This window comes from Vidua chalybeata, chromosome 1 (genome assembly GCF_026979565.1).
Source record: "Vidua chalybeata isolate OUT-0048 chromosome 1, bVidCha1 merged haplotype, whole genome shotgun sequence".
NCBI classification, from domain to species: domain Eukaryota; kingdom Metazoa; phylum Chordata; class Aves; order Passeriformes; family Viduidae; genus Vidua; species Vidua chalybeata.
In genome coordinates, this window is record NC_071530.1 from 118,747,187 (window position 1) to 118,766,479 (window position 19,293).

Consider the following 19,293-nt stretch of genomic DNA (forward strand, 5'->3'; position numbering starts at 1 on the left):
GCTTTAACATCCATTCTTTCACAGATATCCTATTATACTACTGTATTTTTTTGTGTAAAATGAAAAAAACATATAAACCATCAAATTTTTTCAAAACCTTTTTTCTGTCTTCCTTCCTGTTTCTGATTCTAATGCTTATGAGTTTTTTCCTATCCTGTTCCCATTTCCACTTCTTGTCATTTCTCTCCCTCTTCCTTTCTTTACCTCCTAGTTTGACTTTCTGGTTGTGAAGTCTTCCTATTGTTTGGGAAATTCTTTGCATTGTGTACTGAAAAATAAAGTGGCGTGGTATGGATTTTTGTTTGGCTTCTATATAATCCTAAATGACAAGATCAAAATACTTCCTTTAGAAGGCTCAAACTCTTTCATTGCTATTGTGCAACTTCCTTTAAGATTTTTTTTTTTTCATTGAGTGAATTAGTCACCCTTCAGATGAGGAATGCAAACACTGTGGAAACAATATGGAGTTGCTGTCTGAAGAATACAACAAAACAATATTTTACTAGGAGTTACGTTGTCTCCTTTTCCTCTTCACCTCCCTTCCTCGGAGAAGAACAGTGCTCTTTGATTCTACAAGATGTAGTTTAGGGAAGGAGTGTGCCAGTAAAGGGAACTTTAAACAAAAGAGAACTTTACTAATTCCTTAAAGCTCTGCATTCATGTGAAACTCAGGTGAGCGGAAAAGCCTTTGTGAAAGTCTAAACTTGAGCAGAATGGTTCTGTTTTGTTGCCTCAGTGCTGGCAGTTCTGCAGTTAAAATATGCCAGTGTGGTACACTGAGCATGTACTAATGTTGTGGCATCCAGGTCATTTTACCTAAAGGTCTGTGAGACAGCCTGGGCAGTGTAAAGGCACTTTCTTTGGGCATGCCCTTGAGAAAGCAGTACGAAACATCAGAAATGGGGGGCAGAGAGAGTAGGGGGGAAAGAATCCAGCCTAGATTACACTGTGCAGAGGTACACTTTGTCTTGCTGTCTTCTGCTTTCTCTGCCAGGGAGTAATTAGCAGCTTGACAAGAAGTGCTTTCACAACCAAGTTTTTGAATATTATCACATATATTTTAGGATTTGATAACAGAAGTGAGGGTCATACTAAACTTCATGGTAGAAACTGTGAATTCCAGCATGTGTCAGTGCTGTTATGTGTCCTCTGTTCTGTAGCTGTGTGTAATGACAGGATCCCATCAGTACTTTGACAGGGAGTGAGAAAGGGGTGCAGGGGGGAAGCAGCTCTTAGCAAATTTGTGGTAGGTATAACTGTCTCTTCTGATGGCCACACTAGTGCCATTTCTATAAAGAGCAGAAATAAGGGTTTTTGCTTGGGGTGAAAAGAAAGGTCAGAGTGATAAAGGCTAGGAAGGATTTCAGGTGACTGTATAGTCTTCACCTTACCATTGCTCAGAGTGTTTCACTGCTGCTTCTGAGACGCTTCTAGAATCTTACTGGTCTGAACAGAAACTGATTTTCAGCTTAAACCTTTCGATGGCTCACTTAGTGCTGGCATGGAAACAAGACAAGTATGTGCAACTTTAGCTTTTGCTAGCTCTACTTTTTCCCCTCACACTTACTCTGCTAAAGCATTTTTAAAAGCAGTCATGTCTCTGAGCAGGCATCATTCTGATAATTAAATGAGCTTTTCAGGGGTTTGTCTCTGGAAGTGAACTTCTCATACCTCCTGAGCATTTTCATGACCTTTTATGCAATATTTGATTTGGTTTTGTTAAATACTGCATACTTTTGATATATTTACTACCAATTATATTTTTTCTTTTTTCAAATGATTACATGTTTGCATTCTTTGGGTGTTCTGGCAAGGAACCTTTTTTGCTTCCACTTAATTCATGGCAACCAGCCTCTATGTCAATCCACACTAGTTCACTGTCCCTCATTTTTCTGAAGATTCTGCATTAACTATCTCCATGAAAGGAGTAAAGTATTTCCTTGTTTTGGACCATATCTAGCTTATATTAATTGCTTTCTGCCCTTGCTGCATATTAGGTCATTCTTTTCCCTGTTTTGACAAATAGCTTTGTTTTGGGTTTCTCACTTTTATCCCTATGCTGTTTGATGTCTGAGGCTTAATTTTCTCTTCTGACCTGTTCTCATTTCTCTTTACACTCAGATCATATACAGGCTTATTAAAAAATCTCTTTCAAGGATGCTGTTTGTCTGATTAAATCTGAAAACTTTGTCTCAGACCTGTGATGTACAATATTAATCCCCATCCCTGTGGAAATTGGGAGTTGTTTTTCTTTTTTTTTTAATTTGTTGACAATAGTTTCCTTACTTTCTCAATGATTGCTCTGTCAAAATTGGAAAACATCCTACCTTTTAATTTTTCTTTGTTTAATAAAAATCAAGCATTTAATCCAGGAGCATGAGCTACCACAGAGTTGAAGTATTTTAATTTCAGTGACTTCTTTTGTGAAGAAATCCTACTGCATCCAGAAATAGCTGGATCCTGTCCTGTCTGTATCTAGGAAGACATGTTATGGTGATGTTTTCAGAATTCTGTTTATTTTTCTTCCTTTTTATTTTTCTCAAAGCTGTGTGGTTTTTACCCACATACTATGAGTTGTGATGCATCATATCTATGTCTAAGGAGTTTTCTAAGACCAAATTCAGATTAGGAATAGTTAGACTTTAAAAGGTTATTATCTAAGTAAGTCTAGACTTCTCCCCCCTCCCTTTCTAGAAATAAGCATTTTACATCTCTCTAATCATTACATAGGTGTAGCTGAGAGTAGTAAGACAACTCTGACACGTCATGGTTTTAGGTTTTACCAGATTCTTAGGGGGTTTTTTTTGTGTGTTTTCTTACCACTTAGTGTGCCCATAACTGTTGGATTTGCAGCTGTTTCTTTGTTGGGGTGTGCAAGAGCTTTGTTATGACCTCATAGAGTTTTTTTTAATGCTCTCTTGTGTAAAAAATGTTGATTGTGTCATTGTTCTACAGCTACTCTGAGAACAAAACTGTTTAAATTTAGCAGTTGCCAAGGAGGTGGATATCATCTCGTATCCTGAGTTATGCTTGCCTGTGCACTCTGCTATCCGTGCTTCTGCCCAGCTACCTTGGCCCTCTGCTCAAGTGTGTTGGCATTGAAGTGCCGTGCAGTCATGGGGAGCAGAGGTGTTTTGTGTTTGAACATTGCTTGCAGGATTTGATTGCTGTAGAAGAGACCCACTTCACAAGGACAATGCTTAAGTTTCGCAGCTGAAGCTTTTGCTGCCTACAGTGTAGGGAGGCTCTAGAAGGGGAGTGGGTAGGTTTTATGCTAACAGTTGTTTAGCAGTATGAGGCAAAGTGGGTTTTCTTAGAAGGTCTCATCAGCATTCTGCTGGATGCTTCCATCCAGCTTCCTGTGTTCCCCAGGACCAGGAACTGAGAACAGCTTATGTGAGCAGTTAGCACAGCCTGACTGCAGCCCTCAGGCTGGGAACCGATGGTGGTGGTGGCTGCCACTTCCACTGTGGGAGTTAGAGAGAGCCAAGGTGCTGCTGCAGGGCAGAATGGAGACTGGGGCATTGGTCCAGTAGTCTGCATTGGGAATTAGTGGTGCTCTGCACTCATTTCCTTGCTGTGCCCATCCACTTCCCTGAAGGAACAGCTGAGCTCCTTCTGGAAGTACAAGAAAGTAGAGAAGTGAAGACAGCTAATTGCTGAGAGACAGGAGAAACCTGCTGGACACACAGCTGCCAACCAGATTCATGAATCCAGGGACTGACAATCTCTCCAGTTACTGAAGTCCTCTGTGACATGGCATTTGAAAGGGCTGAAGTGTGCAGCAGGTTCCAGCTATACCTCCCTTCATCGCAGTGCTGTGTATTATGTTATATAGGCTGTATTTCAGCCTCAGCACCACTTCTTCCTCCCTGAACAACTGTGCCATCAGCCAGGATTCTTCTGTATTCAAGATGTTCAAATGAATAGTTATCTTTGTACCTTCCATATGTACTTTCTCTTTAGGTTTTGGTGAAGGCAGTCTTTAATACTTTTAAATGCTTTGCTTATTTAATATTTGTCTTTATTATGGATTATTGTGCTGCTAACAATTTTAATAGACCACTGTCTGATGGCCAGGTGTTCTTTTTGGATACTGACTGATTTATGAAACTCCACTAAATCAATTTTGGTGTTAGTTTTCACTTATCTGGTGTTTAAAAATTTTTCTGCAAAGTACCAGATTCTTTTAGTTGTTCTTTTAATCATTTCTGTGGATGTCTGTGTGACTTAGCTATAAGAAATACATGGTTTGATAAGTGCATTTATGCAATAAATTTAACAACCTGCCCTTACTTCCACCACAAGATTAAACCTGAGAAGTTTTACTAACCTTTGTGGGCAATAACACTGTCCTTGTTCCTACAGGTTTACAAAGTGTTGGTTTCTGTTGGCAGAAATGAGTGGTTTGTCTTTCGACGGTATGCAGAGTTTGATAAACTCTACAATACGGTAAGCAAAAAGCAAGCTATGAAATCATGTCAGACTAGCAGAGTAATGCTTGTAGTGTTGTAGTTTGAGTTAATCCTCTCTTGAGGAGTTTGGGTAAACATTTAATAACCATAGGAGTCTAATTAAAGAAGATGATGGAGTGGATTTTTTAAACTTTGGTTTGTTTGAATTTCAGACTCAAAATTCACTTATTTGTCACATTTTTTATAGCTCCTTGGGATCATAGCTTAATGAAACTTCCAGCTTAGTTGCTGTCAAAACATATAAAATGTGCTTTTGTTCATGATAAATAAACCCACAAAATATCTAGATAGATATGTTCCTCCTAAATAAATGTTTTTCTTTGAAGTACTGAAAACAATGAACAAATGCTTTTTTCTTAATATAAATTTTGTAGTCAGTCATTGATGGCAATTCATACCTGCAGTTTCATAGCAGGTATGATTTTTTGCACCAAAAAATGTGGTCAGTGTTCCAAAAAAAAAAAAAATAGCCCCCTTCAGCAACTAAGTATGAATTTCTTGGGTTTGTTGCTAGAAGAGGGTTTTGCTGCTTTTACGTCATAGGCAAGTGGGGTAAATACTTGTTCAGATGTGAGTATGACTTATGTCTGCTGTGCCCATACTTTCCTCCAGTTCTTCATGTTTGGAGACCATAATTTTTGCTTTAACAAAAGAGGAAATAATTCCCCTCTGATTCCCATACTAAAATATTACCAGCTGCTTATTTGTGCCTTCCCTTCCACTGTCTCTCTTGGAACTAGTCAGGCCTTCTCTCTTCTGCCTCCCTATGCATGGATTTGCATGTGGCAGTGGCCTCTAAACATAGGCTGTGATCTTGGAAATGTTCTTGGAAATGTTTGAGCTGAAATGCCCCTGGATACCCCATGCTGTGCTTTGCCTGCATCTTGTAGGGATTGAACTGTAAGGGATGTGAAAACAGAAAATCCTCCTTTCGGAGGGAGTGTTGGTGATCCTGTTCCTTTGCTGTGTTCTCTCGCCATTAGAATTGGCCTTGCTATGCTAAAGTTTGTTCAGCCCATGTCTCTCTAAACATGGCCAGAGGTGATGTTCTGAGGAAGCATAACCAGGAGGACATTTAGTCCCGTTTCTGTTCAGAAATTCATACAATTTATACACAAAAAAGAACTTGCGCTGCTAACTGAAAGAAATACTGGTGTTGCTAAGGGAAGAAGAATTGCCAGCTACTGTATTAGAAAATTACTCTCTTAAAAAGGATGAGAGTAAGATTTCTCTTCTGGAGCACTTGAAGGTGAAGTAAATGTAGTCAAGGCTTGATTAGTGTCAGGTTTGGGGTTTTTTTAATGTATAAGTCACTGTTGTTGTGTACGATCTTCTGGTCAGTTTATCAAGTGTAATAATAATTGAATTATCAAGTGCAGGTACCTAAAATAGACTGTTCATCTGCTTGTGATTTTGATGTAGGGGTAGACCACCTGTGATTTCTAAAGCTTAAAGAATGTAATTTGGACAAAATCCAGATGCCTGTATCCCCAGCCTATCCTAAACCTCACGCATACAGCCCTGTGTAAGCAAGCAAATAAGAGAAAAACAAACCCCAAAGAGATAAAGAATTGATGGAGGAAGGAAGAAGAAGAAAAATAAAAACAATACTGAAATTTGTTTTTTTAACCTGGGGCAAATAATTTTGCACTATTGCAAAATTAAGATGAGATAGCCTTTGAATTTAAAAGAGTATGTCTTTTGCAAACAAACTGAGTACAGATTGTTCTGGGTATGTTTTTTTCACCCATGTGTATGAGCAGAGGAAATGGCACAGTGGAGCAGAATTACTAATAATCAGGTGTTCAAACTGTTCATCAGAAAACAAACAAAATGCAATTATTTCTAGGAACTTTAATGTCTAAGTACAATCCAGTTTTATGTGTTTTGTTTTCAGCTAAAGAAGCAATTTCCCACCATGAACCTGAAGATTCCAGCTAAAAGAATATTTGGAGATAATTTTGATCCTGGTATGCCATCATCTTGTTATTCATTTTGTCAGTTTCTTTATATGAAAATTGATCTATTCCAGCCTACAAGAAACTGCCTTATATGAGTTTTGCAACGGTCCTCAAAACAGTGACTAAACCAAAGTTTAGTCATGCTTCAGTCAAGAGCAGGAACTAGCGTGGGTAGGTGTTTTACCTTGTGATAGTGAACGAAGCATTGCTTGGTCGCCCAGTGCCTCTCTTGGGCTGAAGGCTATAGCTCCTCCCAGCCCTCCCATATTCAGGATTCTGATTCTGAACTGTCAGATGTGAGCTCTCTCCTATAAAAGCAAAAACCAAACCCCAAACTCTTCCTAAGCGTTGTGCGTAGTCCATTTTAAACTTTCTTTGAGTTACATGCCCCACAGCCATCTCTGAAAAATGAAACAACTCAAGGCTTTATGTTGAGGACTTTTGAACTCTCTGTATCTGAATGTGCTTCCTTGTACAGTTCAGGTGAAAACGAACTTCTGTGAGTGGAACAACAGGAAGCATGTCTGATGTGAACGTGTTGTGCTCCAGTTACCAGTGATAGGTGGCCATTTGGCTTGCTCTGTACACAGCAAAGTACTAATGACAGTCACTAGTAAGGTGCCTTGAAGTAACCTGGGTGGCACCACAGATGAATTAGTTAAAAAGGCAAATGGGAAGGGCAGACCATTGCTCTGTGTGTTTGTGCTATTCATTCAAGCCATTTTTACTTCAGGCTTTTCCTGATGCACTTTGGGCCCCTTCTGCCCTCCCCTGGCTTGCTGATGTGGTCAGACTGTAGTTTCATCTCCTCCTGCCCCTGTTTCAATTGTTTCATTTTCTCTTCTGCTGAGGAACAAATGAATCCAAAGCTGTTGAACTCTTAGGATGTGTATGTTTGGGTTTTTTAAAGTTCTGACCCACAAACCTAGTTTTTGGCAGTTGCAGTTAATCATCTGGATCCTGATGTGAAATACTGTTTTATTTTTTTATTAGAACAATCAAATACAAGTACCAAGGTCTGATGTTCTCTTCTGATAAAGATGTAAATGATTGCCAATAGTTCTACGTGTATTTTGTCTACAGGGACTTTTTAGTTCTGGTTCCTTTTCTCTGACCTTGGGATTATCAGAACTGGCTGAAGACCAGAGAATGCCATGAAGTCTGGTTTGCTGTACAGGCAAATATGCAGGTGGATTTCTTGGAGCCAAATTTAGGAAACTGGAGTTTTAATGGTGAAAAAAACCTCAACTAAAACTTCAATAAAATTATATATGTAAAACAAAGTCCTCAAACTTGTTTTAAATTTCCGTGAACTACACTGAAATCCTTGAAGCATGAGAAACCAAATAGTTCTCAAGATGTTTCTTGCTGGGAGGCAGGGTGGAGATGGAGCCATGATGCTTATGTAAATAATTTTTTCTTAACACTGATTTATTGAAGCTTTGATGTAATGTTTCTGCTGGCTCCTGAAACAAGTTACATATTTTATAAATATTGAAGAGGTATTTTACTTCTGTAATCCATCCATGGGTATGCAGCATTGTACTATTGCATTGAAATGCAACAGAGTGAGACCTTTGCATCCTTTTACCCAAAACTACCAAAAATACTGTCATTTATATTGCCATTTAAATGCTCCAATTTTATTGGCACTTAGGTTATTTTTAAATTAATCTTGTTTTAACTTGAAAAAATGGAACAGAAATCAGTCAGAATACAGAACCTGAAAATTTCAGATGTTACAGGCGTGTCATCTTCACAGCATGGATAGCCCTGTAGGCTTAGAGTGACTGATGACACTGTACATCTGCCACACTGAAACTGCTGCTGTTGTTCACTCCCATGATATCTGTATGCAAATTCACCCTTCTGTTAGATGTCAGTAATATCCCTATCAATAATCAGGGATTATTAAATACCCTAGGAAGGATTCAGGGATTACAATTACCTGAAACAATACGGACATTTTTCTTAATGTTTTAAGTACAGCTGTTTCAATTAACAACTATTTAATTTTAATTTAAAATTTTAATAATCGTCAGTAATCTGGATATGACAGTTATTGAAATGCCTTAAAAGTTAGTGCAGGACTTAAGTATTCTTTTTTCCATACAATTTATTGTTGATATGAGTAATGAAGTATAGGATTATTCCATTTTACACTTTATGTTAGAACTCTATCTCTATTCTAAATCCTTTGTGTATCTTTCCATGTTGCTACAGAACAATTACATGTCTTAAGCTTTAGACAAGGGAAGGGATTCTGAGGATTATCTTTTTTTAATGTTGGAGATGATGTCCAAAATCTAAAGGAAAGTGTTTTATTTTGTTATCTTTGATGGCTATATCTGAGTGCCTGCTGGCAGGATGAATTGTGCAATTTTCCCCCTGCCATACATACATTATGGAAATATGCTGCTTGGTGGGACTGTTCATGTAAAAACTTGAATTGTGCAACTGATGTCAGGTTTTGCCTGTGACTTCTTGGGGTTTTTGTTTCTGTGGAATCAGGTACTGAAGGGCTCACCCGTGCAGTGAAGGCTGCACAGGTTAGCCTGCTGTGGTTGCACACTGTTCTTGAAGCACAGGGTGGCACTTCTAATCCACCTGCCTTTCGACATTTGTAAGTAGTGTTATAGGGACACTGAAATTTATTCTCTCAGCTCAGTTCAATGTTTAAAGCTTGCAGTTTTTATATGTAGAACCAATCTTGTTCTAAATTAGTCATGGGCCAGTCTCCTTTTAACTGCTGTTTTAAATCCTAAAAAAACTGAATAAGAAAATAAGTCTTTTTCACAAGCTGATTGATGATTCTAATAAATCTGTTTTTTTCAGATTTTATTAAACAGAGAAGAGCAGGACTGAATGAATTCATTCAAAATTTAGTTAGACAGCCAGAGCTATGCAACCAGTAAGTAGTTTCATTTCTGTTTTATAAGGGCTGTTGAAAAGACATGAGATGAAAAGATATGTTAAATACAAAATTGCTAATTAGGTATTTAACCAGAAAATGTATTTTACCTGTTTAGAGCTCTTCAGTATAAAAAATTAAACTTTATATGGCCATCCATTCAGGAAAAATCTACAGACTGAAGAGTATAAAAGTATTTTTGTTTTCTGAAAACCAACCTACAAATCAATTCGCAGGCAATTAACTGATCTTAATTCCAGGGGTGCAGATTCCACTGTAAACTGTTGCTGTGCTGGGCAGGTGTTTGTTTTGCCACTGGCTGTAGTGTTTGAGGGCCCTGCTGTCACTTGCTGCTGTGTTGTTGGCAGTCAGTCACTGCCTGCATCTTTTTTTTGTTAAGAGCAGTTCATGTGTGCTCCAGAACTTGTTTAAAGGACAGTAACCAAGTGGCTTAATTAGCTGGCTGAGGTGGTTTGGGACAACCAAACTGAGCTGCCTAAAGGAAATGATGGATAAGCTTGTACCTAAACCCTTCCCAGCAGAAGAATTGCAGGTGTGTTTACCACTACCAGTGGTGCATGGGAGGTGGTGTTAGGACAGAGTCAGCTCCAGCTAAATCTGGAGAACAGCACTTTGTGTGTGAACTGCAGAGCAAAGATGTGCCTTCTTTCAGTCAAAAGCTGTAATCAGTTTCAGCTAAATCCATGCAGCTTTCTGGGTTGCTTGAACTGGTAAAATGGCAAGGCTCTATGCTTAGATTTAGTGTTGAGTAAATGTCTTTAAAAAATATGCTTTGTTAAATTAGCCTATTTGTTCAGCCTGTGAAATTGCCCATTTCCCACAGGAAAAAAGTAACTCTAACAGAATATCACTGCAGTTCTCAGCATTCATTTTTCACAACAAATGAACTATTCAATGTCCTATCAACTTGAAATATGTACTTCCTTTCCTTTCTAGAAAAATAAAAATAGGAGCATTTTATATATATTTCTTTTGATTAGTGAAAAAAATTAGTAATGAAGTCTTTACGGAAGGATACCTTTCCACCAGAACAAACACTGTGAGGTTTATGCTTATGGTACTATCCTTTGGGAAATAATAAAAAGCTCTTTAATATAACAAATTACTGAGAACCAATCTGTTTTGTTTCATTGGGAATGGATACTGGTTTATTTAGGCCAATCTCGTCCTCTGGTTCTCAGTAGATTCAATTACCAAATATTTTTGTTTCGAATCATACTATACTTGTCCTCCAAAGGTAAAATGGTGCTTTTCTGTTATGGAAAGCAAAAAATGGTGTGCTTAAAAAAAAAAAAAAGGCATCAAACCTCAAATCCACCTGCCTCCATAAATTTTGGTGAGCTTTTAAAATTGTTTTATGCTTGAATGTAACTGTAGAAGAATCAGTGATCTTTGATATGGGACTTAGATTGCCTGATCCATTAAACTAACTTAAACCAGGGTTAAGACATAGGCCTGATAGTGTTTGGTGCTGATGAAAGTGTGTTCAATAATAAGCTTATGAAACAGAGTTCTACAGTAAAAACAATAAATAGAGACCAAAGTTTGTCTCTACCCCACCCTTAAAGAAATACTGAATTAAGCAGGAGAGAAAGCCTTTAATCCACAGTTTAGTGCAAAAGCATTTAATTTTGAAGTAATTTCTGTGTTGTTTCTCTTTTAATCACTGCAAGGTGATTGTTTTTCTGAAGTTAGCTTTTACTTTTTGCAGTGTTGCACTGCAACAAATCATATTAATAATTATGTAATCTGTCACCTTTTCTGTTGTGCCAGTGAATGTTGTCATAGAAGGAATACCAAATCTTTGATCTTGGTGCTTGGAATTTTTTGTAAAATCTGACAGAAGCTACTCAAGGGATATGTGATGACTGAGTCTTCACAGATAGATCATCCTTGCTTTCTTAGTTTTGCTTTAATGTGCTAATTAAATTTGAAATTAGGTCAAAAAACTTATGTAAAGTTAGTGATGTGCAAGGAAGGCTTAGTGGGATGTGCATTCTCACAGAACCATTAGGAAATCCACCTTCCACTGCATCTTTTAAGCATTAAAACCACTATCAGCATGTCATATATTTTGAGTCCTGCTTAGGAGAATTGTTTCACTAAAAGCATAAGGGTGATTCAAGGTGTTCTCATTTTTGGATGAGAAGGTACCTAAACATCTGAAGTGAAAAACACAAACGTCAGATTCAGTGTGTCCAAGATGGTAATATTTACATTATTCTTTGAAACATGCAGCACTATGTTCTTATTTTCCATCAGTGGAGTTTTTTTTCTTGGATCTGGCACATTTCTTGAATATTGTATCAAAGCCAAACCTTCTTGCTCAATAAAAAAAAATCTAAGAAAACCTAAGGTGTATTGGAGTGCTTAGAAGAGACCCTGTGACTGCTTTTCCTGCAGTTACTGTCAGGTGGAATACAGTGTGAGATCACTGGCTTAGTCCAAATTGGGAATCAAGTGGACTAGATTCAAGCTGCATTTCCTCAGCAAACTTACTGTGATAGACAGCTTGCTCTCACAGGTAGAATGTAGGTGTTCCAAGAAAAGGTAGGGATAGATAAGGCAGGAGGGATAGAGGTCTGATAATGTGTCCCCCTTGCTGACTGCTGTCCTTAATAGGAGCTGGGAGTTTCTTCCTAGTGAGCACTGTGAGCCTCCCTAAAACACTACACAACTCCTGAAAGTGGGCTGCTCACCCCCTCAAATGTAGGCCTTCACTGAAGTATTAATGCATTTAATTGCTGTCTATCAGAACATGTCCAAAGAAAACCTGTTTGAAAAACTGTATAATAGAGGATGCATTAAAGATGTAATGCAGTTATTTTTAAATAGTCCAAAGTAGCTCCTTAATGAGAATGAGAACATTTGCATAACACTTGAAGAACTCAAGGATGACAATACTCTGCAACCTGTGGGGAAATGAGTTATCAGTTCTCTAAGTGAGAGGCAGGGTCTGAATGTGTTCCTTAGAAGAAAATCAGTCACAGTTTTTTTCTAATTTCAAAATCTGATGAATATAAAAATGAATATGAAACACCTGAATAGTAGAATCTTACAGTCCATGCTGGGGAAAGCAAACCTTGCACTGTATTATTGTCCTCTTTTAAAGTATTACTTTAGCTTTACTGTATTAGGGCTTTTTGAACCTTCGCTTTCTGTAAGAAAGATATCAGTGGTTTACTTTTTAAGAAAATGTGGTGAGAAGAGGGAGGAGCTGTGCACTATTATTTAAATAAAATGTGTCTTAAATGTTAAGTTTCTGTCACTGGCTATTAATTCTACCATTTTGCTTCAAAATTTGTGTGACCTTTTGGGTTTCTTCATATTTCTGTGTGCATCCAAAATTTTTGTGTGGGATTATATTGTTTTTACAGAAAGACTAATGCAGAATGACTATTACATAAGCAACAGTATTAAGCAGAGCTTGACACTCTTTTGTGTATTTCAGAGATAATCCACAAATTAAATTTATTCAATCAATCATAAAAATCCAGACAAAATCAAGTTTTCTGGTAGTATATGTACAGTGTATACTGAGTATCCCTTTTTAAGTGGTTTTCTCAACCCTTTTAATTTCATAGGTGAGGTTATTTTAGGAATAGTTTCCATGTATTCTTAAATACATTGAGTTAATCCATGCAAGTTAATACAGTATAGAAGTCTTATCAATCTGTATAGCATTTTGCATAACATGCTGCAATCTTGCCTCAGAAATTGGTACATAAAACATTTTATTTTTAATCAGTAGTTCTTTGCAGTGCTTGTAGAATTGCAGATGTGAACAGTGTAGCATCAATTAGTTATGATTCTGGCTATTGTGGAGTTGTGGAACACCATGCAACTGTACTGCTACCTTTTCCTGTGAATTAATATTTTTATGTTTTTCCTGCTGTGAATTCAGTCATGAACAAAGTTACTATAGTAACTATTTGAGATGTATTACAACATGCTCTATTTAATCAACCAGTTGTCCAGAATAATTAATGCTGAAAGGTAATTAAGGTCTGTTTCTGTTTTTCTGTCTAGTGAAAAGCATTAACCATAACTTATTATTCTTGATTTTATGATATCCAAACGTTCTGAAACTTAAATTGTTGCATCATGACCCAGTATTACTACAATATTCAAACAACTGTGATTTTTGTTTTCCTGGCCTCAGGATACAAGACAGATGCTGAAATAGATCAGAATTTGGAGTTCATATAAAATGGGAAGTATTAAACTGAAATGATGGTGGGAAATTATGTGAACAGTCTTGTTGCTGTGCTTTAAACCTGAAAGGCTGAAGGTAACTGAAACATATTTCAAATAGGACTTAGAAATACAGAATGTAAGTGATGAAGACTGTGAGCCTCAGATAGCCTGGGATATGAGGTAGGTTCAGTAGAGCTGACAGGAAATTGCAGGAACTGGAAAAGTGTCAGAAACAGTTCATCTCTTACTTCTGATCCTCACTGATCAGAGATGTGAAGGGTGAATGGATTGAAAATAGGGAGTACATTTATTTCGTACTTAAAATTACCCTATTTTATATATTCTAGGGACAGATTAAAAGAGCAGCTCCATAGTAAGCTAGTGCTTTTCTTGTAGTGAATGGCTCATGTGGAGTTTCCTATCAGTGACTGCCCTGAGTCCTCCTGAAACAACTTTGTCTCTGAAATGTAGATATGAAGGTTGCCTTTTAGTGAACTGAAGGAACTTGAAAGATTCAAACCACCTCTTGAAGTGGTTTATACAGGCTATACACAATACCCACCTTTTTAGGAATTAATTTTTCCTCAGTTGTATTCCATTAATATTTACTTGCACTGTGCTGTGGCTCAGAAGGACGTTACATTCTTTTGATCTGTTGGACAAGCCTTTCATCCTGGAAGAAGGAATTCTTGGAATTCTCTTACTTTCCCACCTTTCTCTCAGTCCTTGTCCCCCAGCCCCACCAGGACAGAGCTTGAAACTGCTGCTGAAGATAAAATGCATCTCCTTAGGTACTGTGGGAAGCCCGTCGCTAATTCCTGAAGCATTTGTGTCCTGCAGCTGACTGGAAGGATTTCATAACACTGTTTTGACAGTGCCCAGCCAGAAGGAATTCTGAATACAAGATCACCATCTTCTGCTTTAAAGTGAATGGGGAGAGGAACATTACTGCTGTGTCTCTTGGAATATGTATCTTTCCTTGGTATACAGTTGATGTATTTCATTCCCTATTGTATTGAACAATTCAATTAATTTTAGAAAACAAAAATTTAAAGTCTTCTGGTTTTGGGAAGAAAGTTGGTTTCTTGGTGGCTGCTAGCCAGTTAGAACTCATGCTTTCTTCTGATAATTATCTTTAAATGCAGTTCTGCAGGGTTTCCTTCTGAAGTCTTCATATACATATATATACTTTAACTTGTCAAGTTTTTGCAAGTGAAAAGGTTTGTGCTGTATAACACACTTGGCAGTTGAATTATGTTGCTGTAAAAGTATTGCTTGTACACAGCTCTTAGTTACCAGAACTTAAATATAAAACTTTGTGATGAGTAACTCCTCTGTATATTGCTGTTCAATCCCATGCTCTGTGTTTATGGCTGAAAATCATGCAGATTAATGGTGTGCTAATGAAGTTAACTGTTTTTCTAGCCCAGATGTCAGAGCATTTCTTCAGATGGATAACCCAAAACACCAGTCAGATCCATCTGAAGATGAAGATGAAAGGAGCAGTCGGAAGGTAATAAAACAGAAGTAGAACAGTCTTCTGAATTTTAGCTACTTGAGGGCAATCTTCTTAGGTATATTATTTATTGAAAACTACTGGTATGTTTTGCCATAAATCCCCTCCCTGTTCTTTTAAACAACTCGGTTCCACTGTGGGCTGTAAGCTATTTTTTTGTCAGATGAGAACTGCAAAGAGGAGTAAAACTGATTGGTGGCTGTGTCTTGCTTATTCTTCCCTTGCTATATGGGTTAAAGAAACACAACTTTAGTCATAGCTTAGCTGTCAGAGTTTTTGCAGCCTATTCAAAGGCTCTTGCTAAGAACATCTGGCAAGGAGCAGGGGAGATTGAATGTTTAATTGTCTTTTTGTTTGCTTGTGTGTTCTTCTTTTTTAAAGATGGGGAGAAATAGAATTCTCTCAGGGGAAAAAATGCAGTCTTTCTGAAATTCACTTAGGAGGAAGGATGGATTTGATTTCATTTCACATATAACACTGTGTGAGGTCTGAAGTTTCTTTTGTCAAAAAAGCTACTATATAGCTGGATGTATTCTCTGAAAATTAGTTTGCAGCCTCCAGAAACAGTGCTGTTTGAAAAAATGAGTATTTCTAGGAAGGCAGAGGTGCCATATTTAAGCTTGTCTTCTCTATTACTTACTACCTGGCAGAAAGATGTGATATTACTGTTTCTTTTCTTATTCAGCCCCTGGTAAAGATGTAAGAGTTGTTTCAGTTTGTGTGTGATCCTCAGGAGATTTAGTGTGTTCTGAAAGTTTCATTTTAAAGTCACTAGTTTAAGATACTGATTTCCTCCTCCTTTGAAAGGTATTTTAAGTAATGTGGAATGATATAAACCATCTCTGGAAAATTAATGATGTGTCATACCACAAAAAATTCCAAAAAGAGAGCTACTGCATAATGGCCTGGACCCCATATTTTTGGTGGAAAATTCACCTTATGGATAGTGTAAATGATGAAGCCAAACAACAAGGAACAAAGAAAAAAGCCTTCAAAAAAAAAAAAAAAAAAAAAGTCTTTTTTACAGTAGCTCTTTCGAAACTGTCCAGCACCACTGGCTCATTTCAGTGAGTAATGGCATCCAGTGCTGCTATCAGACCATTTCCCACTTCTGGACTACTGCTTTGTGCTGCCTTGGCAGCCTGTCCCCAGATAAATTGTATTTGTGTGCAGTTTATTCTTCTCTAATAAATTCCAGAATCACAATGAGAGTACAAATACCGCTTTTCTAAATCAAAAACAAATTGAGAAAATCACCTAAATGACAGTCGCTTCCTCTGCTCCTGTAATTTACAAATTCTGCCTGGGTGTGTACCAGTAAGATTCATGGAATTCCAGGAATTGAGTTATTTAACCTTTAATGTCAGGGTAGAAAAGGTTGGTAATGTTTTTCTTGGGGTTGGAAGAATGTTCACTTCCATGTTTTTAAAAGCACTGTGTCTTTCATTAATTACTCTTTTATAAACACTGTGGGTTTAAAATTATTGTATTAGTCAGATCTTGGAGAATTTGGAATAAAAGGCAGAAAATATGTTCATGAAGCAAGTAGAGAAAGAGTTAAGTTCTGAATGAGGAACAAGTTGTTTATTGAAATACTCTTCAATTTTTATTTCTGATCTTTTCCTCTCTGAATGAACATAGATATTTTATTACCTTCATCTTGGAACAGGATGTGTGTAGAAAGAATTTGTGACAAGGTGATGATGGCCAGGTATTTCAGTTTCCAATCTAGATGTTAGATCTCTTTAAAATTCTAATGTAACAAGTATAAAAGTATGGATTGAGCAGATCAGTAGAGTATTTTGAAATTAGTATTGGTTGAAAGATAAGAGAGAAGAAAAAGCATTACAAGTAAACCTCTTTGTTTCTCCCAACAGTTAAACTCTACCTCACAGAATATCAACCTGGGACCATCTGGAAATCCTCAGTAGGTTTCAGTTAAATTGAATTTAATGTAATTTAATTTAATGTAAATTTAAAGCTTAATTAAATGGGATTAAAATTAATTTTAAAACCTGAAAAGTTAGACTGACCTGGGAGTGGTCCTACAGTGTCTGAAAACAAGTTTGGTTTATTGCATGTCGAAGGAGCAGCTTGCCTTGTTGGTGCTACAACCCAGTTACTGCAGTGCTAACTTGTGTCTCTGTTTGGTGTCTTCTGCAGAGTTTCTGTTCTCAGTTCTGTGTGAATCTGCTTTTCTCCTCTAGGAGATAACTGCTATTTTGGTTTTGCTTTCCTCACAGATTTGTTCTGGGCTAGCAGGAGGAGGTGGTTAATAGATTGCAGTAAGAAATGAAATATAAGAGTCCTTCCCTTCGGGAGCAATAAATAGAGAGGTGTACGGTGATGTAACTTGTTTTGCAATTTGAAAACACGGATAATTGTTTTGCTGACAGAATTGTATTCAGGAAAGAGTAAGGGAATCCTGGGAAAAACTGAAAGGAGTGATGATGTGGGAAATGGAAAAACTGAGAGTAAATTCATACAAACACCAAGAAGAGGCAGGTGTTAGGACCTGCCTCCTCTTACTGAAATTTAAAACAAGGGAAAATTGGATGGAGGGAAGAATGGAACAAATAAGAGGGAATAGATAATAAACTTGGTCCTTCCTTTCCTCGTGTAAGCTTTAGAATCCATTTGGACTGCTGGAAATAAACTCCAGGAGACATCATGGGGAAATGGAGATTTAAAAATTACAAGAAACTAGACCATGGAGAATGAAAGAATGGTCTTGCTTCTCCTTTACATGATAAGGTTAAACTTAGTAAATAAAATAAACTCAGAGGATGCAATTTGAACACTTTCCTAGAGAAAAATAGAATTGCAAAATGAAGAGGAGTTGTGTCTGAGGACAGGTCTGCAGAAGCAGTGCTGGGTGGAACAAAGAAAAAGAGGGCTCTTACACGCCGTTGTGCTACATTACACTGCTGTACAGCTATAAGGCTTGTAATTTCTACCCAGATGACCTGTCTCCTTCCTAAATATCTTTCAGTGCTAAACCAACAGACTTTGATTTCCTGAAAGTTATTGGGAAAGGCAGCTTTGGCAAGGTGAGCTTTTATTCCTGTGTCTTATGGTGGTGCAAGGATGCTTGCTGGTTTCTCGTGTACAGTGACTTGGCCAGAGGTTCCAGAAGTGGTGTTACTCTAGGGTGGCCTATAAACTGTTCTGTTGGATCCTCTTTGCTGCTGATTTGTGGCCCTGCCATTTTTTCCCTGGTGCAGCTGTTGGCTGCCTCAGCCAATTGTTGGGACTAAGAAAAGGGAGATTTTCCCTTTCTCATTACGAGCAGTTGCGATCCTCTGTTTCCCCCCGGGAGGAAGGGAGGTACCCCTATGCTTATGCAGCAGCTGGAGTACAAATTGAGTTTTTCCTCTTGTTGTCAGAGACTATTTTGTGAAACCTCTGATACTATGGAGCAGTGTGAGCAACAGCACATTGAAAAGTGACTGAAGTATTGATATTTTACAAAGATGCCAAGGAGAATCCTTTTTGAAATCTCAATTTTCAAATTATTTTTTGTGTTGTTGTTTTTCATTCAATTGTCTTTACAATTTATCCCCCCCCCAAAAAAAAAACAAAAAAGCTGAAATTAATCTTGATAGAGATTTAGCAGGTCATGGAAAACAAATGTTATAATTCAATCTTTCATTATACCACTGTCGTGATAAGTTTTTACTGAACTGTAAGCTCACTCTATTAGTAAATACATTATTGACTGACTCTATTAAAAACTGTATTGTGAAAAAATAGCATGAATCCCTTCCAGTTAGGCTGAAATGATAAAATATTACCCATAGTAGGTGAACTGCAACAATCAGATTTCTTCCTTTTCTTTTGAATTTCACAGGTTCTTCTTGCAAAACGAAAACTGGATGGGAAATACTATGCTGTCAAAGTCTTGCAGAAAAAAATTGTTCTCAATAGGAAAGAGGTTAAGAAAAATAGTCTTTTTCCACCCACCTCCCTTGTTTTTTCCCTTAATTACAAAATCATTCCTGTTTACTTATTGATCTCTTACTTCTTGCAGCAAAAACATATTATGGCTGAACGTAATGTGCTTTTGAAAAATGTGAAACATCCATTTTTGGTTGGACTACATTACTCATTCCAAACAACAGAAAAGCTTTACTTTGTCCTGGATTTTGTTAATGGAGGAGAGGTATGTGATGGTTTTGTTTGCATTGTAGTCTGTCTATTCTGCTAATTCTA

At 37.4% G+C, this 19,293-nt stretch overlaps 1 protein-coding gene across 4 annotated transcripts in view; it reads left to right on the forward strand.

Annotated features, from left to right (window-relative positions):
* Positions 1–19,293, forward strand: part of SGK3 (serum/glucocorticoid regulated kinase family member 3) — a 55,555-nt gene that overhangs the window by 29,757 nt on the left and 6,505 nt on the right. For 3 of the 4 annotated variants that reach the window (XM_053944312.1, XM_053944327.1, XM_053944321.1), the window contains exons 3-10: positions 4,369–4,452; positions 6,373–6,445; positions 9,272–9,347; positions 14,991–15,078; positions 16,959–17,008; positions 18,074–18,131; positions 18,932–19,015; positions 19,112–19,243. In XM_053944312.1, coding sequence (XP_053800287.1) covers positions 4,369–4,452; positions 6,373–6,445; positions 9,272–9,347; positions 14,991–15,078; positions 16,959–17,008; positions 18,074–18,131; positions 18,932–19,015; positions 19,112–19,243 — 645 coding nt within the window. Of the gene's footprint in view, positions 1–4,368; positions 4,453–6,372; positions 6,446–9,271; positions 9,348–14,990; positions 15,079–16,958; positions 17,009–18,073; positions 18,132–18,931; positions 19,016–19,111; positions 19,244–19,293 lie in introns of those variants that run through there. The other variant, XM_053944335.1, reaches the window with a different exon arrangement.